The 27,722-nt window shown below is 39.1% G+C and overlaps 1 protein-coding gene across 2 annotated transcripts in view; it reads right to left on the reverse strand.

The window, feature by feature from the left end:
- Positions 1 to 27,722, reverse strand: part of nadka (NAD kinase a) — a 64,029-nt gene that overhangs the window by 8,765 nt on the left and 27,542 nt on the right. Inside the window, exons 1-6 of one of the 2 annotated variants that reach the window (XM_057825665.1) lie at positions 16,784 to 17,276; positions 4,528 to 4,657; positions 4,356 to 4,464; positions 786 to 871; positions 610 to 712; positions 430 to 548 (exon numbers count right to left, since the gene is read on the reverse strand). In XM_057825665.1, coding sequence (XP_057681648.1) covers positions 430 to 548; positions 610 to 712; positions 786 to 871; positions 4,356 to 4,464; positions 4,528 to 4,657; positions 16,784 to 16,851 — 615 coding nt within the window. In that variant the 5' untranslated portion in view covers positions 16,852 to 17,276. Of the gene's footprint in view, positions 1 to 429; positions 549 to 609; positions 713 to 785; positions 872 to 4,355; positions 4,465 to 4,527; positions 4,658 to 16,783; positions 17,277 to 27,722 lie in introns of those variants that run through there. The other variant, XM_057825657.1, reaches the window with a different exon arrangement.

Raw genomic sequence — 27,722 nt, forward strand, 5'->3', positions numbered from 1 at the left:
ACAACAGTTGTAGAACAATAGAACAATTGGCTAACTTGCACAGCAAATGTCCACTAGCTTTGATGTTTTTTTTTAACGACGCTCTTAAAAAAATCGTTCAAACGCATATCCCACAAAAAATGCTACATATACTTCTAAGCTAAATCACGAATGCATAAACATATTACCACAAACAAAAACGTACAACCTTATGTTGGTCTTAACAGGGAGCAGCTGGATTCAGCCATGTTAGTTAGAGTTATGTCATATTCACGATTGCCACTCGAGGGCAGTGTATCCATCCAAATCAATAAAACTAAAGGCAACACTTTCAAAACAAACCATTACGCCACTGTAACAAATAATCGAAGTAGCAAAATTTGATACGAAGCTTTTTTCTAATTGAATTACTGGATTTAATCGAGTAATTATTCAAGCACTGGACATTACCTGATAGTTGGCGGCTTTGTGGCTACTGTCCACCTCACCGTTGGTCAGAATGACGCCCTTTTCCCTCTCCCAGTTCACACGCACTTTCAAGCGGCTGCGCAGCACTATGGCGGCATTTCCTACGAACAACGTTTGCGTTAGAAATATTTCGAGCATGTATCTTGGCAGCTCGTACAATACCTTCAATGATTTGAGTGAGCTGAGACTGAAAGGTGTCAAATTTGAAAGGCGTCAGGAAGCCTAGAGATCCCAGATGGAAGGCCATCACTGGCGGAACGCTTTCCTGCATGGCAGCAAAAATTACAGAATAGAATGAGGAGCGGTGATTGTGTTAGAACAAAAAGTTGGATTTCTACCTGGAAGAGTGACGACGCATAGAGCAAAGTTCCATCTCCACCAAGACAAATGATGAAGTCCACGCGGTTGGAAATGTCATCAAGATCTATCAAAAGCAGGCACCCAAGGATATGTCAGGGTTTCTACAGTCTCAGCAAATATCATTTCATGCTTTTTAATGCCACTTTTAAAGCAACACTAGGTAACTTTTAAGTTTTGGTCGATTTTAGCGACGCAAGTGGACAGAGGCGGTAGTGTTTTGCCTTAAGGAAGACTGCTTTTCCCATGAGGACCAGCGCACACCCGCACAGTGTCGTAAAATCATGATCTCCCGGTCGCCTGTAATGGATTCAATGACATTTCTGTTTCCAGCGGCTGTGTGAAGCACAGTGTTGTCAGTAACGCGTTACTTAGTAATTAAACTGATTACTTTCTTCAGTAACAAGCAATCTAACGCGTTTATTTTTCCAAACCAGTAATATGATTAGTTTCCTTAGTGTCTGTGTGTTACTACTTTGTGATTGCCTCATAATGTATGTAGAATGAAGAATACTGTAGTCATGTACGAAGAGCATGTTGCTCTTGAGTTTGAGAGTGACATCACACGTCACGTTGTCCATTCGGAAGACAAAAACAAAAGGGTCACGCTATTACCATGCCGTGAGCGCTAAGAGTCTCTGGCCATAACGACTTAGCCTAGCTACCTCGTCAGGACGCGAACAATCAATGAAAGAGGCAGGAGAGATACCACAAAAGGCTGCATTTGCTCACAGGAAAAACAGCCATCACTTCACTTTTTTTGTCGAGTAAAGATGACAAAAATATCTCCAAAACACAGTGGACCGCTAAAAAGCACAGCGCTATTCAACTCGAAGCAAAGCCTACAGGTAACGAGAGCACTTCTACAGTTTGTAACCAGCCTTTACGTACATTTAATAGTTAAAATTTGTATTCATAGGCAGATTTTGACATTTGGGTGGGGGTTGCAACACATGTTGATGGACACACCTCATCATTTGTGTTTTCTGTACTATTTACATTGTAAATTCTCACTGAATATATAAAAACTATGAATTAACATGTGGAATTATGTACTTAAAACAGTTAAACTAAAAACGGCTTTTATATTGTACTTTCTTTAAAGTATCTACCATTTGCTCTTCTTAATTTTTTTGCATACTTTTGACTCTCTTTCAATGAGCATCAAGATGCAGACACCTGAAAAAGTTCTCACTTCCCAGGTATGCCTTATCAGGGTTAATAAGTGGAATTTGTTACCTTTTCAATGGGGTTGGGACCATCATTTGTATTGCATTGAATGAGGTGTGTCCAAACTTTTGGCCTGTACACACATATATATATATATATATATTAGGGCTGTCAAAATTATCGCGTTAACGCGCGGTAAATTTTTTTTTTTAATTAATCACGTTAAAATATTTGACGCAATTAACGCACATGTCCCGCACTGTCCCATGTCAGACAGTATTCTGCCTTTTGGTAAGTTTTACAGCAAGGTTTTTTTTTGTGCTGTCTAATAGTGAACTCTTGTGGTCGCTTTGCGACATGGTTTATTGCTTTCTTGCCAGTTCAATATGGCTGCATGATGTCTCGGGCTGACGCCTACGTTGTAATGTTGTGCTTATATGATCCTTGGACAAGATTTGTCCGTAAGTATGGTTGTTGTAAAGAATGTACATATTATGTTAGTAAGCGAAATGTTATATTTTTTGTATGAGATGCTTTTTGTTTATGTTTAGTGAACCTGTATAGCGTGCTAAGCTAACGTTGTTGCTAATGCAATGCTTGTGTACTTTTTTTTTGTAGTTTCACTACGGTCTAAAGAGGACAATGGTTTGAGGCCATTTTATTAATAAATCAGATGAAAAACGAAGAAGTCTGATTATTAAGGCGTCATTCACTAGCTGTCTAGCTTTGGAAAAAGTAGACGCTTCGGAGTGAGGACAGCATAGATTTAAATGAGAGTAGAGTGAAATGCCCACTACAGTCCTTATGTACTGTATGTTGAATGTATATATCCATCTTGTGTCTTATCTTTCCATTCCAACATTTTACAGAATATACATATAATTTACAGAAAAATATGGCATATTTTATAGATGGTTTGAATTGCGATTAATTGCGATTAATTAATTTTTAAGCTGTAATTAACTCGATTAAAAATTTTAATCGTTTGACAGCCCTAATATATATATATATATATACACATACATCTTCAATCAATCAATCTTTGGATCAAGCTCGGTTGTTGTTAAGCTTTTGAAAGCTTAGGTTTAAAGAAATTTTAAATATCCTTCTTGCTTCCTCAGGCGTGGTTTTGGCTAAGCAAAGCAAAGGACCGTCTATAAGTTGCTAGTCACATGATCTGTTTGAAAAATAATTTGGGCCCATTATGAAATACTTTGAAGAATTCTTGTTCATTCCGTTCATTTTTGTTGTTTATTTTACTGCTTTACAATTTTTATAGACAACATTTTAACGGCTAGGTCTGTATTTTAAAGGCGAAGTTCAGAATTTTTGACGTTAGGCGTTGAGACAGCAAGGCAAAAAAAAAAAAAAAAAAAAAACGGTAAAAAGTAACTGATAAATGACTTTTAAAGTAACTTAGTTACTTTGATAGTAAAGTCATCCGTAAAGTAACTAGATGACTTTTTTGAGGCGAAATCAGTAATTAAATTACTTTTTCAGGTAACCTGTGACAACACTGGTAAAGGATGAATAGTAATAAGGTAATGAATCCAGCTGTGGTTAAACAATAGCATATGACGGTTAGCAACCGTGTGGCTTAGTGTGGCTAAGCCGGGCCAGTGTTTATTCTTGAGTATCTTTTTATCCTGTTAGCCTCCCTTTTTTCCATCCTCGGACAAAACTTTTTGTCTCTTTTGTTGCTCTGCCATCTTTGCAGAATTCGCTCGAAAGCATTCGCATCGACTTCCGTCTTTGTAACGAATGGGGTAGTGACGTATACAATAAAGCAGTCAGCATACTCGTAGTTTTAAACTAAGATGCTTGGCATGTTATGTGAGCGTTCCATTTTCATTCATGGTGCAAAAATTAAACAAATGATTGAAAATAATGATTCATAAACTCATGACATACCTCATTCACTGTACTGAATCTGTGTGTCTTTGTTGTTATTCTGAGCCTGTGTGAGCCATATGTGATATGGCAAAGCCAATAAGGCACTTAGCACTAGCACTTGATAAAAAACTGATGTTTGCCCTAGTTGGATTTCAACAATAAATATAGTGGTGCAATATAGGTACTTTTCCCTTAACTTCAGTTGGAGTCGCTTCCTTATTTTTCACAGAATGTTTATTGGAAAACCTTGAAGTTGTAATAAAAGTATCCAGTGGGGCATCAGAATACAATTAGCCATCATATGTTAAGTCCACGACCGCATATATCAGTATCGGATATCTGTATCGGATGTTTGGAGTTGGACAATAATGACTTCTTAACAGATGGACAATAACCGGATATACAGTTAAATCCCCGTTTCCATATGCGAGAACCTGGTGAAGAACTACAAGAAGAACTACTTCTGCGCCTCATTGTAAGTGTCCTACCTTCTCTGAAAGTGCAGAATTTCTTTGTAAGGGTTCCGAAGTTGTCATCACAAGAAATGGCTGGGTCCTCCAGAACCTTCTTTTCCACATAAACGATCATATTTTTGACCTAAAACATAAGCACATGCGTGTAACACACTGCCGAAGATTCCGTATTTGCTCTCGGTCATACCTCTGTGAGGAACATGCAGAGTTCCTTGAAAGGTTCCAGCAAGGTGGCGTCTCGAATCTTCTTGATGACCAGAACACTCTTGGGGGGCGTGTTCCACGTCAGTCGCTGGGTGGCAGGGTCCTGGATGTGCCTGGTAAACATGTAAACACACACTTTAACAACAGGCTAAGGTAAGGCCGCTTAAGAAGATGAAGCGTATCCGAGCGGCGGTGTGTCGTCGCTATCCTATTAGCGCCATTGGCTTAAGGTCTGCAGTGAAATCTGGTGTTGTCAGCACCTTATCACAAACTGACAGCGACTGCAGTAGGGGTGTGACAATTAGGAGTGGGAACCTCTTGGTACCTTATGATAAGATACGATTTGCGATACAAAGCTCACGATAACGATCTGACGATATGGTGATACAACGATTATCGATCCATTGGTCAGGAAATCATTCTAGGATATTCTACAACTAATAAACAGAAAAACAAGCTTCTGCCGTGAATTGGAATGAGTTTATCACTAGTAGACGTCCAATCCATTTGAACTGGGAGGGTGGCTGCCCTCCCGCTTCAAACGGATTGAATGTCTATGGCCGTGAGTGGCAGCCAATGTCAGACAATGAGGTCATTTTGGGCCATTTAAGGTCATTTACCGGTTGATTTTCAGACAGGTCCTGTTGATTTTGGGGTATTTTATTGGTCACTTCCTGTTTATTTTGAGTTACAAACAGGAAGTGACCTGGGAATCACCCAAATAAATAGGCAGTGACTCAAACTCAACAGGAAATGACCTACAAATGCCCTAAAATAAACAGCCAGTGACCTGTAGATGCCCTGAAAATCGGACAGAAAGACTGGGAATGCTCTGGTTTCGAATGAACGAACGTTCCCAGCCTAAATGTATTGGGCGTCGAGCACTGTCAATGCAGCCTTAGATTTAACTGAGACACCATTATGGTGGAAGATTTTGGTAGAAACTTATTGGTTCCTTTTTATTTTTTATTTTTTTTAGACACTGACACCTTTTTAAAACGATATCTCGATTTTTGGCAGGCGCATATCGATAACCTTTTGGGCTACAAAGTATTGCGATATATCACCTTTTTGATATATTGTCACTAGGGGTGTGACAAAATATCTAAATGGTGATATATCGTGATACTTTGTATCCCAAAAGGTTATTGATACGCTACCACCAAGAATCGACGTATCGTTTTAAAAAGATGTCAAAAGAGTCAACAGGTTACGACCAAAATCTTCCGTTAGAATAGTGTCTACGTTAGCTAACTGGCTACCTTAGACGACGCTGGACATCCAATTCATTTTGACTGTAGTATGATAAAAAGTATGATGAAAGTATGATAAACACATTGCAAGTCGTATCAATATTTTTAATAGGGGTGTGACACTACATCGAAAAGGCGATACATCGCCATACTTTGTAGTCTAAACACTACATCTAAAAGCCTTTTGTAGCCTAAAAGGTTATCGATGCACTTTCACAAAGAATCGTTGTATCGTTTAAAAAAGATGTCACTGTTTATTTAAAAAAAAAAAAAAAAAGGAACCAACTGGTTTCTGCCAAAATCTTCCATTAGAAAATGTTAGCTCATTGGCTGACGGCGCTTAAAATCCAATTAATTTTGACTGAAATGGACGTCCAGCGCCGTCAATGGTACTGAAACCAGAGTGTTCGCAGTAGGGCTGCAGCTATCGAATATTTTAGTAATTGAGTATTCCATCGATTAATCGAGTAATCAAGATAAAACGAGCAATTCTAAAATATACACGAGAAAACAAGACATTTCACCCAATATTGAACCATTTAAAAACAATCAATGTCTTTATTTTTAGATGTAAATTGTTGAAAACAGCCAACAATTGCATCTCAGGTGTGACTACAAGGTGTGACTCCCTCCCCCCAACAAATTCACCGCTTTCACTCAAAAACTTCTAAATCTTATAAAAAACAAATTCTTATTTCTTACCTAAAAATGTCATTACGCTTAATAACACACATCACTTAAAAGTTAGGTGTTTTTCCCCATGTGTTTCAATTGAATATCCATTTGTGTCAAGTTAATTTTAAAGTTCTCGTTACGTTTTAAGTTAGTCTAAATTGTAAGTCCTGATAAGATTTTCAGTTTTTGCCGTATTCAAAATAAATGTATGATACCTGCCATATTGGAGCACATAAGGCACCAGTGCTACTTGGCGTTTTATCCATCAATGACTACTGAGCTAAATTTGACAATTAGCTTTATTAGATTTTTATTTTACACCTTCATCACTCGGCAGCGCTGTGTTTTTACAGATTAAATAAAAGACACGTTAGAAATGCATCGACAGTAGTCATAATTAATAGAAACCTAGCCCTCCGCAAGGCTAACGTTACGTTAGCAAGGTACAGTAACTTTTTTCTCATTTATTAGCGCTACATTAACGTAATTTTACCTTGTCCCAAGTAGGCATGTCCCAGTCATGCCTCCTTTCATGGTTTCACGGTATCGCAATTATAGCTCTAAAATGTGTTACTTAGAGATATCTGGGTTAAAAAAGAAAAAAAAACTTTTGCATTAAACATGATATTTTTCAAAACATATTAGCTAATTGGAAAATTGGAGTATAATGTTAAGTGAAATAAAATAAACTGAAATATTCTAAACAAAATTAAAAATAAATGCAGTCCTTTAGATGAGCCAAAACCCACAGCCACAGCTCAACACCATTACCATCAAAACAAAAATTATTTAATTATTTTCCATAAAAAGCATGTGTGTATGACTCGTATCATGTTGACATTATACGCACACACACTCTCTCAACACAGACAGTTGCCAAAGAGAAAAAAAACAACCCGTTTTACCACCGCTAGACACACTAAACACACAGGAGTGTGTGTTTAAATTCTCGTAGCTGGTAGGAGATGTTTATGTTTATGTGTTTACTATCCTTAAATTTTGTATAAATGTGAAATCATATTGGAGGTATTGCCTCCTCGACAGCCACCCTCCACAAACATATTTTACATGCCGGTTGGCCCTCCTCCTCTAAACCGCTGCCGTCTGTAACTTTTCCGTAGCCGAAGTATTCCCGTACCAGTGATTATGTTTTCTTCGATTGTGGGGGTTCAGGAGTTTCACCTCCTCTAGCCTTTGTGTAGCACAGCAGACTCACTGACACTGAGCAACAACCGGGGGGGAGGGTTGCGTCTTGTAGCTGCAAGCGAGGGATTTTTCCCTGCAGTTTTGGGACATTAAAAAAAATAGGTAATACCTTAGGGACGGTATGACGTAAAAAAAATTTGCGGTTTTGAAACCGGGACGTTTTCAGACCACAGTATACCTTAAAACCGGTAATCGGCACATGTCCAGTCCCGAGTATCGCTTCTCCGCTCTCGGAGTAAATGGGGTGCCTTCGGTGGAGCTGCAGCAATGAAGACATGCTGTAGTGCAGGGGTCCCCATCTGCCGGGCCGCGGACCGGTACCGGTCCGTGGCGCATTTGCTACCGGGCAGCACAAAAATAATAATTTAATAACGACCGTATTCTGGCTGAATTAACCCTGTGCCCCTGCTTAACACACCAATATCCCTGTCTACTCTAGATATAATACTACGGGATAGATTAGAATGTCGTCATAGGCAGTACATCTTGTTTGTGTATATAATATATCTATGTGCGCTTGTCCTCGATATTAACGTATTGCTAGGCCGCGGTCGCAGCACATTTGTTCCCGGAAATATTTAGCTCCCACACGAGCGAACATGACTGGAAAACAGACGTCTTTGGAGATATTTTTACGGCGAAAAGGGCACCTGACGGGCCTACAACCTTGAAGACCCACGAACTGCAAAGGAGTGGATTCGTGACCCGTTTGAGAATAAACCGAGTGATTCGAGCATGTCTGAGCAACAGGAAGATCAACTTGTAGAGATCGCAAATGACTGCGACCTTATTAAACGTACATTTGAGACAACAACTCTGCCGAGGTTCTGGATTAAAGCCATTCTGGAATATCCTGACATCGCTACAAGAGCATTGAAAACCTTGCTATAATTTCCAACATCGTATCTTTGTGACGCGGGCTTCTTAATTAATGTTTAACGACAAGGCGAAGTCGTTAATGGTGAGAGCGGTATGAAGTTTTTGTGTGCAGCTTACATGGCAGGATGTATCTGAGGAGAACTTTTCTACAAGTCCATGATCAAACGTAAGTTAATATTCCTTTCTTTCAAGAAAGTTTGTAGTGTTTATTTTGGAATTGCTGCATTTGCACATTTTGCGGCTATGTTTAACGTTACGCGCATGTGCAGAACCGCATCGTTGAAATTTTTGATGGGTTGCAAAATTTGTCAGAACACCGGTCCGTGAAAAAAAGACCCAAATAACACCGGTCCGTGGTGCAAAAAAGGGTGGGGACCCCTGCTGTAGTGTAATGCAAGCGCTGTCTTACAGTGAATACATAAAACAGTGTTCGCCTTGGTCTCCAGCTGGAAATGCTCCCAATTTTATCTGCTTTTTCTTGGTACCTTTCTCTTGGCTTTCTTCGGCTTCTTCGTTGTTACCTCTATATTCATGCATGGTGACGTCAGTGGGTTGTGCCGCATTAAAAGTAGTCCCGGCAAATCATCATGCTTAAAGGTGGCAAAATTAAACGATTCCTCGAGGCAGAGAAAATTCATCGATCAATTTTTTAAATCCAGTTACTTGAGTTATTCGAGTAATCGTTTCAGAAGAAGACCCTTAATCCTCTTGTGATGACATCATCAAAACGGCGAGAAGCAACAAGCTGGCTGACTCTGTCTCGCCAACACTACTGGCTCACAGCTCATATGGCAAACCCGTATGACGTGATTGGAATTACCCCCAGTACTGGATCAGACAAGACTCCACTCGAAGAAAAACAAAATGTTGGGCAACTGAACCAGCTCATAAGGTCTTGACCTCAGTTAACTAGCAACTTTTTCTTTACGCGATGACTACGCAAATAGCATTCCATGACAATCCTTACAAAAACCAGATCATTTACCGAACTAAACTGGCTCTTTTTTCTGGTTTTTACCTCAAGGCCAATTGAACCGTTGCATATTAATATCAGCATCACGCCGTGACATTTGGGCTGGTCACATGTGGACGATTTAACCTGACTGGAACAATCAATGAAATGTTGTTCTCACAAGTTTTTCAAGATGACTGGCTAGCGACCAGTTCTTGATTTACTCCACCTCTTCACCAAATGACAACTATAGAAACAGGATAGACAGACAGACGGATACACAAGAGGTAATATTTCTCAACTTGAGGGAGATTTAATAGCTTTGTGTGTTGAAATGTGGTTCAGACATCGAAAACAAGATTATTTGTTTGTGTATATTCGCTAAATTACCTCGCTGTGAAGAACCCGGCTCGAAACAACCGCAGCTGGCTTCTCTCTTTGACAGCGTGAAAAGAATGTTGCCTTAGGGTTCAATTCAGTACAATTAAAAAAATAATGAGCGCCGTGAGAAAGCTTCCGTCCAAAAATTCCAAACATTAAGGATGACAACTTCGCCTACCCAAAAGATGAAACTGCCTTTGTTTGTGTCTAAGATGGGAAAAAGAGCAAAACTTGAAAGACTATGTGCGTACTTTGTTTTGCTAACATTGTTGTTTTTGTCAACGAAAAAAAAAGCTATTCTTAATGTACATTCTGATGCGAAATTAACTCCAGAAATCTACATTTTACAAGTTGAACATGACGTGCTTTTATTTTGAAATGTTCACTGGAAGTATGTTCACTCAGTCGCTAAGCGTAAGCTTTACACTCAGAAAAAAAGTGCACTTCTCGTCATGCAAGTGGTGGCAGTAATAGTTTTTTTTGTTTGTTTGTTTCGCATTGTTTGCAAACGCTGTAAACCAGCGAATTTTCATCCTTTAAGTGCCACATTTAAGCCAAAATTTTGCATTTTGGAGATGACTGCCAATGCTTTTATAGCAGGCTAAAGTGGTTACTTAGTACATTGTCTTTTTTCTATGAGCCTCAATGTAGCAATGCTAACGTTTTACAATGTTTAATGTAGATTAGGGCTGTCCCAGACAACTAATTTTCTCACGATTAGTCAGCAGACTATTTTTACGATTAGTCAACTAATTTAATAATTTATTTTTTAATTTTTTTACTAATTTAGCAATGAATTTTTTTTTTACCCTTATTAATTCATAAAAACATTTTGGAACACTTAAATTCTTTATTAAAGTAAAAATAAACACGTTAATTACAATAATAAATCACAAATAAACAATGAGGTCAAATGCTGATAGCATTAACTGGTGCGAAAGAATGGAATGCAAACAGATTCAGAACACCGACTTCCACTTTCCAACATAATTCAGAACAATATTTTTCTTTTTTAATTCTTTTTGTTTTCCAGTCACAAGTTAAATTTAAAATGCATTTCTCAGCAAAGGAGTCCAACTTGTACACTATGTGACCTAGATGCCTAGACATACTGTACATGCAAACCCAAAAGAACAGAACAAAAAACACACACACACACACACAAACAGCACCTCGTCAGTCAAAAAGAATACTGTATAGTAGGTCAATGTCCGCACAGTTCAGCAGCGCCAAATAGCCCTACACAGCGCTCCCCAAAAATCGGCATGCAACAATGTATATACGAGCTTTGGGTCCGGTAGGAGGTGTGGCTACATACCGTGTATTACTAATGGCAAAGAGGAAAAAAACAAAAACAAACAAACCAACAAAAAAACAAAAACTGGTTATTCCGGAATCTGAGGAAAGTTCAAGGCCCTAGCATACGTCAAGAAAGGGGTCCATTTTGCATAAAATTTATTTCTGCAGCCCCCAAGCGTACACCGGATCTTCTCTATGTGAACACAATTTAAAATTGACTTAATCCAGAGCGTGTGAGAGGGTAAGATTGGGGATTTCCATGCAAGTACTATCAGTCGCCTTGCCAAAAGGGTAACAAAGGCGATTCTATCCTGATCCATCTTGGATAATTCCAACACAGATGAGGATGTTCCAAACAGCGCTATGGTGGGGTATGGACTTATTTGTCTGCGGCATATTTCTGAAATTTTCTTAAATACCTCCACCCAGAAGTTATATAAAGATGGGCAAGACCAGAACATATGGGTATGATTGGCTGGTGATTGGTTACATCGTGCACTGGTTGAAGTAACAGCTTTATAAATCTTGGAAAATCTGTTAATTCAGAACAATTCTTTAAAAAAGCATTATTATAGTATACTACTATACAGTGGGTAGAAGAAGTATTTGATACACTGCCAATGGGTTTTCCCATTGGCAGTGTATCAAATACTTCTTCTCCCCACTGTATATAATAGGATTATAATAATTATCATAACTATTCATTGCCAATCAGATTTTTCATAAAGGGTGTGATTTTAAATCTATTCTTAGTGTAGTGATTAACTACAGAAATCGTTATTTATATGACGAACATGATGTGCTTTTATTTTGAAATGTTAACCGGAAGTACATTCACTAACCAGCTAACATTAGGCTTTACACTCCGCAACAAAAAGCTCTTTTTGTCATTGCATGTAGTGTCAGTCATCAATTTTTGTCATTTGCAAATGATGTTAACCAGGGATTTTTCATATCAACTTTTAACTGAAAGTTTGCGTTTTGGAGAAGACTGCCAATGTTTTATAGCAGGCTAAAGTAGGTTGTCTTTTTTCCCCATTAGCCTCAAAGTCGCAATGGTAACATCTACAATGTTTAATATATGAGTGTTTCCTTATTTTGTATGTCTGTACTTTAATTCTACGGCGTGTTGATGACCAAAACCATAAACATCTGTGAAAGGAACTGGAGTTTCATATGCCATCAACACACACGCACAAATGTATGCAAGCATGCACGCACATGGCAATAAAACGCAGCCGTGAAAATTAGCGCCCTCATTTTTACTTACAGTGCAATAAATGGACTCATAGCATATCGCGACAGCCTTAGCAACTTGTCGTTAGTTGGTTAGATGGACTTACGATCTACCAGCTTGTTGTCTCCTGTCGTCTTACAAATTTACAACTGGGTGACGGTGCTTTAGGTGCTCGTTCACGGCTGGCATGCAGCCAAGCTTGGCAGTGAAGAGACACGACACAACAGTGTACCTTCCTTTGTTTCGTTGAAATAAGTCGATGTTTTGGCCACTCAAAAATATAATGCTGCAAATACTATTAATTCAGTACATGTTACAGATGGACTCGGACCACAAATAGGATGTTTTGCTTATATGGTAAATATAGCTGCTAAGAGAGCTGCAGCAATCAACAGTGTGCCCCACTTTACAAACAGTAAATATTGTTCTCAGGACTTATATACAAAATTTCTTCAGATCAGTAAGAAGTAAGCACATAAATATTATGCACTAAAATGCTTTTTTATATGATGTTATTTTTGCTTGTTAGCAAATAAAAAAAAAAAAAATAATAATAATAACAGTTGTATTTTCTGTTTCAGAGCATTAAATGTATTGAATTGTATCGAAAATCATACCGAACCATGACTAACTGTATCGTTGCATCCCTTATACGTACACACACACACACACACACACACACACACACACACACACACACACACACACAGACACACACACACACACACACACACACACACACATATATGTGTGTGTGTGTGTATTTTTTTTTTTTTTTTGCTAACAGAGTGGTATCGGAATGGTATCGGTATCAGCTGATACTGCACAGCCAGGTATCTGTATCGGTATCGGGCCCAAAAAAATGGTATCGGTGCAACACTAATTATTATGTGAATTTAAATCATATTTTGAGACGATTCGACAGTATACAACAATTTGGCAAACAGCAGATGGCGAGAAATGAGCCTTTTAATCTGCCGTTTGGCCCCGCCTGTCATTTTAACGCTCTAGCGCCTCCAGCTGGGTGATGACGTTGGCAGACTAATGATTTCAGCTGATTTCGAATTCAGCCCAATGGGGAAGATTTAGAACAAGGAAAATGCGACAGAGAGCAGCAAAATGCCATCATTGATTTTATCTCTTTTTACAGTATATTCTTTTTATCAAAGTATGTTCACCCAATTGCTACATAAATGGTATGGTCATGACAAATAACAGTCTTGTGCTAAATGGAATATGAAATATTAAAAATGCATTTATTTAGTACGACAGGGCTAAATTATTGTATAATGGTCAAAACTGCCAACTACTTAAACCTCCTGAATGGTATTTTTATGCCACCTGAGTTAGTCCGGCTTTTGCCACGGCTTCGGAGATGGAGGAAAGCTCATCAACAAAACAGGAGGCGTGAGAGCAAGGCGACATGCTAACCAGAACCGAGCGGCTCTTCCAAGTCTTTTACTCGCCTTTCGAAAACGAAAAATCACACAAAATTACCCCGACTCATGTCACACACGGCAGCGGGGTTGATTGTCTCCACCAATCGCACAGCCCCCGGTGGTGAGCAACTTTTGGCTTGTTGTTCTGCTGCGGCCCCGGGGGCACGCCTATATCGGCCAGCGACTATGGTGCCGAGTGCACACAGCAAACATAAATACACGCACGCACAAATGTGTGCACGCACGTGGGGATAAATCGCAGCTGGGAAAATTACCGCCGTCATTTTTTATTTCCATGCGATAAATTGACTCATTGCATATCACGGCAGACTTAGCCTGGACTGCGCTGATAATAGTCATAGCATGTGATACAAGGATGCGACAATAAATGAGAATGAAGACATGAAAACAAAACAAAAAACAAATAAAACGAGTGATTTTTACAAAATGAAAATGAACAGCAAAAGGCACAATTATTTGCAATACATTTGAAATTTGAACAGGAATTCACTTGCTAGCTTAGCAATACTGGTTTTGAATTTGGAAGAAAAAAAATTCTCCTCAATGCCCTTCTTTTAATCTCATGAACCAGGAAATAACCTGTTAACAAATCACCTGAATAAATAAACAGCAACTTGACACCGTCTGGAATGTACTCAGTTACAATGTAGTTAACTCATTGACTGCCATTGATGACGATAAGACGTCCAATCAGTTTTGACTGGGTACTGAAACAAGATCATACCCTGCCAAACCTAGAAGGTCTCAGTGGCAGCCAGATGAACTAAAACAGCCCAGTTACATTGAAACTCAGTGTCTGTAAATCACCATCATTTCTAAGGAATATGTTAGCATTTCAAACAGAGAAACAGCATCTGATCCATTTTCACTGAACACCCCCTGAGTTCACAATTTCGCACTTAAGTTACTTATTTGAGGTTAATATTTGACTCATCTTCCTTTAGTGGTGTGACAATATATCGAAAAAGTGACATATGGTGATACTTTGTAGCCCAAGGGTTATCGATATGCTCCCACTCAGAATCAATATATAGGGGTGTCACTGGTTAAAAAAAAAAAAAAATCTATCAGAATAGTGTGTAAGTTAACTCATTGGCTGTTATTGACGGCGCTAGACCTCCAATTAATTTTGACTGGATTGGACGTCTCGCACAGTCAATTCCAATTATACCTGAGCGTTCACAGCCACTCTTTTGTGGGCATTTCAAGGTTACTTACTGTTCATTTTAGGGCGATTACAGCTTACTTCCTATTGATTTTGAGTCGCTTGCTATTTATTGGGGGACATTCTTGAGTAACGTATTTTTCAGCAACCCAAAATCAACAGGAAGTGACCCGCAAATGCCCCCCCAAAAAAACAACAAAATGTGACCGTAAATGCTCCAAAAGGAAAAGAAAGTGACTGAAAATCCACAGAAATTAACATGAAATGCCCTAAAAAGAACTCATTGCTTGGCATTGGCCGCCACTGACTGCCATAGATGTCCTATCTGCTTAAAGTGGGAGTGATAGCAGCAAATGATTAGTCGATTAACCCTTGTATTGTGCTTGGGTCAAAATTCACCTGTTTTAAAGTTTGGCTATGCAAAAAATAGAGTTGTCCAAAACTGACATTTATAGCCGATATCAAACAGATACAGATATATACGGTCGTGGACTTAACAGGGTATGGCTAATTGTATTGTGATGCACCGCTGGATGCTGTAACAATGATTATGCTCACAGATAGACTTCACTATCAGTTGACGAGAAACAGGGCGCGAGCCGCTCTGTTGGGGGGTTATTTTCAAAACCAAAGCCGCAATAGGAGCCTGGAATGGGCACACGCTTACTCACCGGTGTGTGGGGCGAGTGCAGGGGCAGAGGGTGCAGCACATCACATGAGTGACACAACCAAACACTGCTAAAATGCGTGCGTCAGACGACAACTAGCATCCATCTCGACATGTTTTAGTCTCCCATGACACGTTTTCAGCGTGTTATCGTCATGAAAAAATTGTTCGTTGACAAAACATTTTCGTTAGACTGGTTTAGGCCGGAGTTAAATCACCGATCAAACTCGAGCCACTAGCAAAAGTATGAGCAAATTTCTAACACAATACAAGGGTTACTTGTAGAAGTGGGAAGCTCTTGGTACCTCACGATACGCGATACAAAGCTCATGATAACGATCTCACGATATGGCGACACAACGATTATTAATACTTGGTCAGAAAATCATTCTAAGATATTCTACAAAAACAACTAATAAACAGAAAAACGAGCTATCTTCATCCTTCTGCACTAAGTTTTTCCCCACTCGTAGACATCCAATCCATTTGAACTGGGAGGGTGGCAGCGAATGAAGTCCCCCCACTTCAAATGGGCTCCTCCTAGTTCTATGGCCATCAGTGGCAGCCAATGCCAGGCAACGAGGTCATTTTGGGCCATTTCAGGTGTTGATTTTCAGTCACTTCCTGTTGGTTTTGGGGCATTTTGTGTGTCACTTTCTGTTGATTTTGGGTTACAGAACAGAAACTGACCCGGGAATGAATAGGCAGTGACTCAAACTCAACAGGAAGTGACTTGTAAATGCCCTAAAATGAACAGAAAGTGACATGTAAATGCTCCGAAAATCGGAAAGAGTGACTGTGTATGCTCTGGTTTTAATGAACCCAGTCTTAATGGATTGGACGTCGAGCACCATCAATGGCAGCTATAGAGTTAACTTAAGACACTATTACGGTGTCAGATTTTGGTAGCAACTGGTTAGTTGATACCTTTTTCTAACAATTCTTGGCATGGCATATCGACAACCTTTTGGAACGCAAAGTATCATGGTATATCACCATATCAATATTTTGTCACACCCCTAGTTAATTGTGATAGCTCTAATTCCCACCTAGCAGTCCTCTTACCATTTCCACACTTTATTCTCCTTGCTTCCCGGCGCGTCCTGCAGTACCACCTTCATAGCTGTACACATGTGACACCGATTCCTGTCGCTTCAGGCTACGGACTCAGCTGGAAAACGCTGCGTCCGGACGCATCCTAACTTCAAGAAAATCCTCGAACGGGCCACTTCTCCCGGTCAAAACAGAGAGACGAGCCTCCGGTCCAGGCAGCTAACTACTTGACAAGCTGGACTCAGTCACAACTGCTATATTTGTCCCTGTAAAGATTTAACAGTAAAGCCTCCCGGTGTGTTCTGCCGCTGAATCCAACCTCTTGCTTGTTTTTAAGCTTCCTCTCAGCCATGCCCACTAGGTTCTCTACTGAGCATGCTCTTTTCAAGGAAGGGCTTGCCTGCATTTTTTTTAAAAACAGGTGAGCACATATAAAGGCGTAGCTTGACTTTTATCTCGAATGACGACAGGCTGCGTGGAAATAGGAACAGCAAAGGGAGGTAAAAATGTCTGCAAGTGAGTTACAACAAAAGGACAAATGAATACATTGTGAAGAAAACGCGCTCATTTTCTTGTCAAAGAGGAACTCAATTACTTCATCATTACATCAAGTGGTTTTGTAACATTCGAATGGAGGTGGAAAATGTGCCTTTGACGTTGTGTAAATGTCAAAAGATTCATTGTATGAAGAGCTAAAGTGCATCATAGGGAATGGCTCATTGCCACTTGAAAACAGTGGTGTCAAATGTTCACTTCCAAGCTCTACTAAAACACCACATTAAATATGCTGTAATGTCCTCTGATTGCCTAGTAATTATTTATAATCATTTGTCACCTCCTAGTGGCTCTTAAAGCAACACTAGGTAACTTTTCAACCTTAAAATATTTTAATAACATTTGTGATGATATGTCGACAGACAACGAGTTGAATGACACCTCTTTTATATCTTGAGAAGGTCTGTATCGCTTACACCGGCACTAATTAACGTTAAGGAGGGTGGCAAAGATGGCAGAGCAACAAAAAGAGACAAAGTTTTGTCTGAGGAGGAAAAAATAGGCTATCAGGATACTCAAGAATAGGGCTGCAGCTATCGATTATTTTAGTATCAATGAACTAGTTAGTTCGAATAATTGAGTAGTCGGATAAGGAACATAAAAAAATAGCTGAGTCTCAAATAGTATTAAAAAAAGGGGATCTAAGTAGAACAAAAGAACAATTGGCTAACTTACATTGCAAAGGTCCGTTAGCTTAAATGCTATCAAATGCTAACTTTTTTTTTTTTTTTTTAAACAATGGTCTTTACAAATGGTTCAAACACACATTATACTAGAAAATGCAGTTTCTTGAGAAATTACAATGGGTCTTTGCTGTGGTAGATCCAGATCTATCAGGTCACACTTCCTGTTGGTTTGGGGACATTTCGGGGACACGTTCGGTTGCATGACTTTCAATGGCATCGCCTTACTTGGGCGCCAGTTGAATGTCAATGGGCTGTAATAGTAAGTTTTTGGTCAAAAATCACAACCACACAGGTTTTTCTGCCATTAAAATTGAATGGGAAATTTGGACGTGCATGGCTGCCAATGGCATCGACTTACTTGAGCACCAGTTGAATGTCAATGGGCTGTCATGGTAAATGGTCAAAAATCATAAAGACCTATGTATTCCTGCCGTTGAAAATGAATGGGACATTTGGCTAACAATGGCATCCCATCAGAAATGAATGTTTTTTTGTAAATTTTGGGGTAACCATAGGTTTTTGCCAAATTCTGTACACAACTTTTATACCCCTTAACGTCCTGGAACATTTTGTGATCTGGTCCAAAAATTGTAGGACAAGTAGCGTTTTTATTAAAAACCTGCATTTACAGGTGAATGGAAAATTTTGGGTGGTCATACAAAAAATTCCCTGCATCGGGTGAAAATTCAGGTCATTTCGAAATTCGAATGGTGCGGATGGGTGAAACGGTTCGGGCTGTGCGGCGCACAGAAGAAAAGCCATTCCAAAAAAAAAAAGAAAAAAAATTTACCATATGGTCCTTTGCCTTGCAAAGCCCCATATAATTACAAATATATACCTATAAACTAAATTACGAATGCATTAAAAAAACATTGTCTGACATCTGTCTTAACAGGGAACAGCTGGATTCAGCCATGTGAATTATGTCATATTCACTGTTGCCAATAGAGGGCAACGTATCCACCCAAATCAATAAAACTAAATGCAAACGCTTTCAAAACAAACCATTACAATGCCACTTTAATCTGGGAAACTGAAAAAGTCCCCAAATCTACAAAAAGTGACCTGGAAATACCTTAAAACCCAGAAAGAAAGATCCAAAATGAACAGAAAGTGATCCTAAAAATATCTTTAAATTACAAAGAAGTGACCCAAAATCAACAGGAAATTACCAATGAGCGGGAAGTGGGCCGGAAATGCCCTAAAATCAACAGCCATTATCCAACCATTATCCAAAATGTTCAGGAAATGGCCCTGAGATACCCAAAAATGTAGAGTAGGTTATTCGAAGGCATCGTATAATTAGAAGGAAGTGACCCGAAATCAACAGAAAGTAAAAAAAAAAAAAAAAGCCCCGCAATGAACAGGAAGTGACCAATGAACAGTAAGTGGCCCGGAAATGTCCTAAAATCAACAGGAAATGATCCAAAATGTACAGGAAGTGATTTGTAAGTAACCCAAAAGTACAAGGAAGTGACCCAAAATAAATCCTTTGGCTTTGACTAACAAAACTACGGCCAATTGATTTAAACTGGGAGGACTGCTTGTGAATGCTCATCGTTCAGTGCCATTGACATCGCTCGACGTCCAATCCATTTCCACTGGGAGCAGTTGACAATAGCAACATTTGTCAACGCTGTCAACATTTGACAATAGCAGACGGTGAGTTGAAAATAATCTAGTCTGGCCTACATGAACTCTAATTTCCGTGAGTGCGGCCCGACATTTAAAATGAGTTTGATATCCACGTTCTAAAATCAAATACAAATGCTACGCACGTCACACTATCATCAAAAAACCTTTGAGTGAAACCGTGCCAAGGAATGCCGGGCACTTGGAGGGAAGGGGGTTTCAATAAACGCAACCAGCAGAGAGCAGTTTTAGTAGTCAGCACATCTTATCACGGTTGCCACTTGCTAGTTTTAAGAGAATGCTGAATTTGGTCTCAGTCAAACAGAAAAGACACAAGTTGTTACTAAATATTTTCACAGCCACAAACTTGTAGCAACAAGACCAGCTAACGGCGTCGGCCTTTTGTCGTTTTAATTACAATTCGTATGACTAAGCCATATAAGATTACCATTAAACTGTCAGAACTGCAAAAGATTTATATTTAGGAAAAACACGATGCTCATGTTGCACTTATAAAGTAGTTCCCCCTACAGTACTTGCTATGGTTAAAAGCACTGTACATTCAAGTTTTACCTGTTCGGTCAAGAACAGCAGCCTCTAGAGGCAGTGATCAGTACTGCCTGACTGTCGAGGGCTTCCGCCATGAGACATGCTTGAGATCAAATGTACTGTGAATTCACGCTTACAATGCTTCTCGCAATTCTGAAGAGTTACGACAGAGTGGAAAGCTCCGCTGACATTTACCATCAGTGTTTCTCAAGAACCAAAACATCTGCTCGGAATTTTGTTCCGGGCCACGGAGCTTAAAGAAAAACCGTTCTGGAAGGCTTTAAATGACCTCCGTGAAGTTGGCCGCCCATCAGACACAAATTTAAATAAAAATGATGTAAATCGTTTGTGCTTCGTTTGAGCTATAAAAAAAACTTTCGATTGTGCTGCTATCGTTTTGTAGCTACAGGTAGTCTCTGGTTTACGAACGAGTTGTGTTCCTGTGCTGGCGATGTAACCCGGATTTGGTGTTAGTGGAGTTATACTTGTATAGCGCTTTTCCACCTTTCAAGGTGTTCAAAGCTCATTTCTGATTTCCGCGCAAGTCGGAATTAACTCTTTAAATACATCTAAACAACCCCTTAATTAAAAAAAAAAACAAAACAAAAAAAAAAACTATCCAAAAACATAAGTCATTGTACTGTCCTTGTCAAGACATCGGAGCTAAGTCCCTGTGAGTTAAGCTCTGAAATGACGATGTCAGACATCCATGTGGTTTGCTGACTTTATTCAGCTGTTCATGACATCAACACTAGGGGGTGTGACAAAATATCGAAATGGTGATATATCGTGATACTTTGTATCCCAAAAGGTTATCGATATGCCCCCGCCAAGAATCGAGATATCGTTTTGAAAAAATGTCAATGTCTAAAAAAAAAAAAAAAAAATGAAAATGAACAAACAAGTTGCGACTAAAATCATCCACCATAATAGTGTCTCAGATAATAAGGCTGCATTGACGGAGCTCGACGCCCAATCCATTTAGACTGGGAATGTTCGTTCATTCGAAACCAGAGCATTCACAGTCATTCTGTCCGATTTTCAGGGCATTTACAGGTCACTTGCTGTTCATTTTAGGGCATTTATATTTTATAGGTCATTTTCTGTTGAGTTTGAGTCGCTGCCTATTCATTTGGGTGATTCCCAGGTCATTTCCTGTTCTGTAACTCAAAATAAACAGGAAGAGACCCATAAAATACCCCAAAATCAACAGGAAGTAACTAAAAATGAACAGGTAAATGACCTTAAATGGCCCAAAATTACCTCATTGACTGGGATTGGCTGCCACTACCGGCCGTAGACGTTCAATCCGTTTGAAGTTCAAAATGGATTGGACGTCTACTAATGATAAACTCATTCCAATTCACAGCAAAAGCTTGTTTTTCTGTTTTAGTTGTTTGAAGAATATCCTAGAATGATTTCCTGACCAATGTATCCAACACTGTTGTATCGTCAGATCGTTATCGTGAGCTTTGTATTGCAAATCGTATCGTATCGTTAGGTACCAAGAGGTTCCCACTCCTAATCAACACTAGCAGAATGAAACTAAAATAAAATTAAATGAAATCAGTCTCATCTTTAATAACAGCAATTCAAATTTGTGTTTACAAGTAACTGCTGATACATGCTAATTGTTTGTTATTGCTGTATCAGCTAGCGTCTGCACATCATCAAAAACGTCACAAACTCGCCCCAAATATTCAACCACAATTGAAAACGCACAATAAACAGTACAAAAGGGGTTATATACAACCTTTGCCTCTGGATAAGGGTTGGGCATCGAGCATCGATGGGATCCGGTGTTCAACAATTCCTACGCGGGGAGACGTCCTACACAATGCTCAGTGTGCTTGCGCAACCATCCGCACATCAGTTAAAAGCCGCGAGTACTCACTATTTTTTATTTTATTGAGTTTATTACCATTTAATTGCCTAAAAAATACTTAAACTGTTATTATTATACTGTACTAAAACCTATGAGATGACCTAATTAGGCTAAAAATACACAAAAATCATCATATTTCCGACCAGAAAAATCTACAATAAACAAACACCACCCTTCTGAAGAGCATGAGTGCTCGTGGGAAAACCATATTTTCTACCATGAAGTGAAAATAATCATATCTCCGATTTTCCGTGGTTCATCTTTGCCAAATTAGAAACTGGGAGAACCCTTAAAATCCACGTTTTCGATTCATGTTGACGGCAGAGCCCTATGTGAAATACTTTGTTTTTTACGGCGCTATAAAGACGCCACATGATTGAACAGGTCGGCGTAATCATAGGACTTCTGACCGTAAGATCGTGTGTGGTCATGTGACTATTGTTAGGTCTGATTGGTATCGTGGAGTCATGTTGCGACATCTCATTGGTAAAACTGGTAGAGCCGCTGTCGGCAAAAATAAAGTCCAACAAGTATCGAGAATAAAGAGGCGAAAGTAGCTGAGTCGAGTTTCTTCTTCACAAATCAAGTAAAAGCTCATAGTGGACTCATAATGGGCTTATTGAGCTTGACTTTAGGGTGTGGGTTGGACATCAGAGTAACCAAAGTGAATGGCTGAAGCACAAAGTGATGGTTTAAAAGGAAAACAAATAAAGAGGTTACCAATGACTAGTATCACAACCGCACCCCTTCCACAGAGAGAGTCTAGGAGAGCTTTTGTTTCCAGTTTAGCCAAGAGAACAAAGCATCATGGGCCAAGCTGGCACGACAACAATTTAACCTGTATTAAAGCAATATGAAGCAGGGATAATCATATTGTGTATTTTTTTTCCTAATCAATCCTTTGGGAGTTGATAAATCGATTACTTAAGCAAAAATCCAATCAAATCAATCGAAATGCACAACATACTGTAGTTACCGTATATACTCGCGGATAGGTCCCTCAGACAGGTCGCACCACTAGTTTGTGGTTAAAAAAGCAGGTATTTTAGGTTGATCCTCCTATAGGTCGCACCACAGTATGGGAGATTTTTGGGCCAGTTTTTGGACCAATTCTTGATACCAAAATGACTGAAACAAATAAAACTTGCTACATTTTATTGTGATTGAAAAACTATATTTTTATGACTTGACTGTATTTTTTATCTAGTAACAGCTTACATACATACCTAGTCACAACTGTAAGTATACTACACAAACAATGCCAATGTGGTATATCTTGAGTTTCTAATGTTTGTACCTACCTAAGTGTCTGAGTTGGTATTTTTCTTTTTAGCTCTCCTACAGCACCCTCTTGGGGTCGCTTGGTGACATCGATTGTTGTCAAGTCTAAGATGGCTGCACGATGTACAGGGTTGCAGCTTCGGTTCTGATGTTGGTCTTTATTTGTTGTTTTGTTCGTAAGTGCTGTTTGTCTAAAGTACAGTGCATATTTTTCTTGTTGTATTTTTTTGAGCGTGACCTGTCTGTATAGTTAGCATAGCTAATGCTAAGTTGAATGCTTTTTCAGTATTATGTCTCATCTAGAGTGTTTTCCGCTATCTATATACAGTTGTGGTCAAAAGTTTACATACATTTGTAAAGAACATATTGTCATGGCTCTCTTGAGTTTCCAGTTATTTCTACAACTCTGATTTTTCTCCGATAGAGTGATTGGAACAGATACTTCTTTGTCACAAAAAACATTCATGAAAATTGGTTCTTTTATGACTTTATTATGGGTTAACAGAAAAAGTGATCAAATCTGCTGGGTCAAAAATATACATACATGGATCTGAAAAAGCGAATCACTGACTTGAACAAGTCAGGAAAGTCACTTTGAGCCATTTTAAAGCAGCTGCAGGTCCTAAGAGCAACAGTGCAAACAATTGTTTGTAAGTATAAAGTGCATGGCACTGTTTTGTCACTGCCACGATCAGGAAGAAAACGCAAGCTATCACCTGCTGCTGAGAGAAAATTGGTCAGGAGGGTGAAGATTCAACCGAAAATCACCAAAAAGCAGATCTGCCAAGAATTAGAAGCTGCTGAACACAGGTGTCAGTGTCCACAGTCAAGCGTGTTTTGCATCTCCATGGACTGAGAGGCTGCCATGCAAGAAGGAAGCCCTTGCTCCAAAAGCGGCACCTGAAGTCTCGACTGAAGTTTGCTGCTGATCACATGGACAAAGATCAGACCTTCTGGAGGAAAGTTCTGTGGTCAGACGAAACAAAAATCGAACTGTTTGGCCACAATGCCTAGCAATATGTTTGGAGGAGAAAAGGTGAGGCCTTTAAACCCAAGTACACCATGCCTACCGTCAAGCACGGTGGTGGTAGTATTATGCTTTGGGGCTGTTTTGCTACCAATGGAACTAGTGCTTTACAGAGAGTAAATGGGATAATGAAGAAGGAGGATTACCTTTAAATTCTTCAAGATAACCTAACGTCATCAGCCCGAAGATTGGATCTTGGGTGCAGTTGGGTGTTCCAACAGGACAATGACCCCAAACACATATCAAAAGTGGTAATGGAATGGCTAAATCAGGCTAGAATTAAGGTTTTCGAATGGCCTTCCCAAAGTCCTGACTTAAACCCCATTGAGAACTTGTGGACAATGCTGAAGTAACAAGTCCATGTCAGAAAGCCATCAAATTTAACTGAACTGCACCAATTCTGTCAAGAGGAGTGGTCAAACATTCAACCAGAAGCTTGCCAGAAGCTTGTGGATGGCTACCAAAAGTGCCTAATTGAAGTGAAAATGGCCAAGGGACACGTTACCAAATATTAGCGCTGCTGTATGTATATTTTTGACCCAGCAGATTTGATCACTTTTTTTCTGTTCACCAATAAAGAAGTCATAAAAGAACCAAATTTCATGAATGTTTTTTGTGACAAAGAAGTATCTGTTCCAATCACTCTATCAGAGAAAAATCAGAGTTGTAGAAATAACTGGAAACTCAAGAGAGCCATGACATTATGTTCTTCACAAGTGTATGTAAACTTTTGACCGCAGCTGTACATATACAGTGCCTTGCAAAAGTATTCGGCCCCCTTGAACCTTGCAACCTTTCGTCACATTTCAGGCTTCAAACAAAGATATAAAATTTTAATTTTTTGTCAAGAATCAACAACAAGTGGGACACAATCGTGAAGTGGAACAAAATTTATTGGATAATTTAAACTTTTTTAACAAATAAAAAACTGAAAAGTGGGGCGTGCAATATTATTCGGCCCCCTTGCATTAATACTTTGTAGCGCCACCTTTTTCTCCAATTACAGCTGCAAGTCGCTTGGGGTATGTTTCTTTCAGTTTTACACATTGAGAGACTGACATTCTTGCCCATTCTTCCTTGCAAAACAGCTCGAGCTCAGTGAGGTTGGATGGAGAGTGTTTGTGAACAGCAGTCTTCAGCTCTTTCCACAGATTCTCGATTGGATTCAGGTCTGGACTTTGACTTGGCCATTCTAACACCTGGTTACGTTTATTTTTGAACCATTCCATTGTAGATTTGGCTTTATGTTTTGGATCATTGTCCTGTTGGAAGATAAATCTCCGTCCCAGTCTCAGGTCTTGTGCAGATACCAACAGGTTTTCTTCCAGAATGTTCCTGTATTTGGCTGCATCCATCTTCCCGTCAATTTTAACCATCTTCCCTGTCCCTGCTGAAGAAAAGCAGGCCCAAACCATGATGCTGCCACCACCATGTTTGACAGTGGGGATGGTGTGTTCAGGGTGATGAGCTGTGTTGCTTTTACGCAAAACATATCGTTTTGCATTGTGGCCAAAAAGTTCAATTTTGGTTTCATCTGACCAGAGCACCTTCTTCCACATGTTTGGTGTGTCTCCCAGGTGGCTTGTGGCAAACTTTAAACGAGACTTTTTATGGATATCTTTGAGAAATGGCTTTCTTCTTGCCACTCTTCCATAAAGGCCAGATTTGTGCAGTGTACGACTGATTGTTGTCCTATGGACAGACTCTCCCACCTCAGCTGTAGATCTCTGCAGTTCATCCAGAGTGATCATGGGCCTCTTGGCAGCATCTCTGATCAGTTTTCTCCTTGATTGAGAAGAAAGTTTGGAAGGACGGCCGGGTCTTGGTAGATTTGCAGTGGTCTGATGCTCCTTCCATTTCAACATGATGGCTTGCACAATGCTCCTTGAGATGTTTAAAGCTTAGGAAATCTTTTTGTATCCAAATCCGGCTTTAAACTTCTCCACAACAGTATCTCGGACCTGCCTGGTGTGTTCCTTGGTTTTCATAATGCTCTCTGCACTTTAAACAGAACCCTCAGACTATCACAGAGCAGGTGCATTTATACGGAGACTTGATTATACACAGGTGGATTCTATTTATCATCATCGGTCATTTAGGACAACATTGGATCATTCAGAGATCCTCACTGAACTTCTGGAGTGAGTTTGCTGCACTGAAAGTAAAGGGGCCGAATAATATTGCACGCCCCACTTTTCAGTTTTTTATTTGTTAAAAATGTTTAAATTATCCAATAAATGTTGTTCCACTTCACGATTGTGTCCCACTTGTTGTTGATTCTTGACAAAAAAATTAAATTTCATATCTTTATGTTTGAAGCCTGAAATGTGGCGAAAGGTTGCAAGATTCAAGGGGGCCGAATACTTTTGCAAGGCACTGTATATATAAATATATATATATATGTGTGTGTGTGTATATTATATATATTAGGGCTGTCAAACGATTAAAATTTTTAATCGAGTTAATCACAGCTTAAATATTAATCGTAATTAAGCGCAATTCAAACATCTTTAAAATATGCCATATTTTTCTGTAAATTATTGTTGGAATGAAAAAAGACAAGACTGATATATACATACAGCATACTGTACATAAGTCTTGTATTTGTTTATTATAACAATAAATCCACAAGATGGCATTAACATTATTAACATTCTTTCTGTTAAAGGGATCCACGGATAGAAAGACGTTGTTATAGTTACAAGTTATAGTAATTTTATATTAAAACCCCTCTTAATGTTTTCGTTTTAATAACATTTGTAAAATTTAACATTTGTAAAATTTTCAATCAAAAGTAGAGTTAATATAATAATATGAAGAATAAAAATAACAATAATAAGAATAGAGTGACCAAAGTCTGAGTAAGTTTTATGTGTATTTTGCATAGCTATTTTGATTGGGAATGCCAGTTCTCCTTGCATAGTTGTTTAACTGTGTGAGGAAAGGGCCTCATTAATACAGATTGAAGTGCTTTTCTTTTTGTGAACATTATTTTTCTTGAGAGATAGGAATATTATTTTTGTTGTCCTTTCACTAAATGATACTTATGTTTGTTGTGAAGGAGTTGCCTAAGCTTATGCCAATAAACGGCGCGGTCCAATGAACGCCTATTTCCACTCGCCTTTATAACATATATATCTCTGTACATATCTTACCCAAAATACAACAAGAGACACATAATTGCCACTAAAAGAAAGTAAACTAACAGAAATATGTGTGGAGCACAAATAGCACAATGCAACAGCATAAACGTCTCACAACTACTAATTCTCCCACTATTAGGAGGAATAACATTAGTATGGAACGGCGCTGACCTCAAGCGTCCGGTGGCATTCT

Source organism: Corythoichthys intestinalis, chromosome 2 (genome assembly GCF_030265065.1).
Source record: "Corythoichthys intestinalis isolate RoL2023-P3 chromosome 2, ASM3026506v1, whole genome shotgun sequence".
Classification (NCBI taxonomy): Eukaryota; Metazoa; Chordata; class Actinopteri; order Syngnathiformes; family Syngnathidae; genus Corythoichthys; species Corythoichthys intestinalis.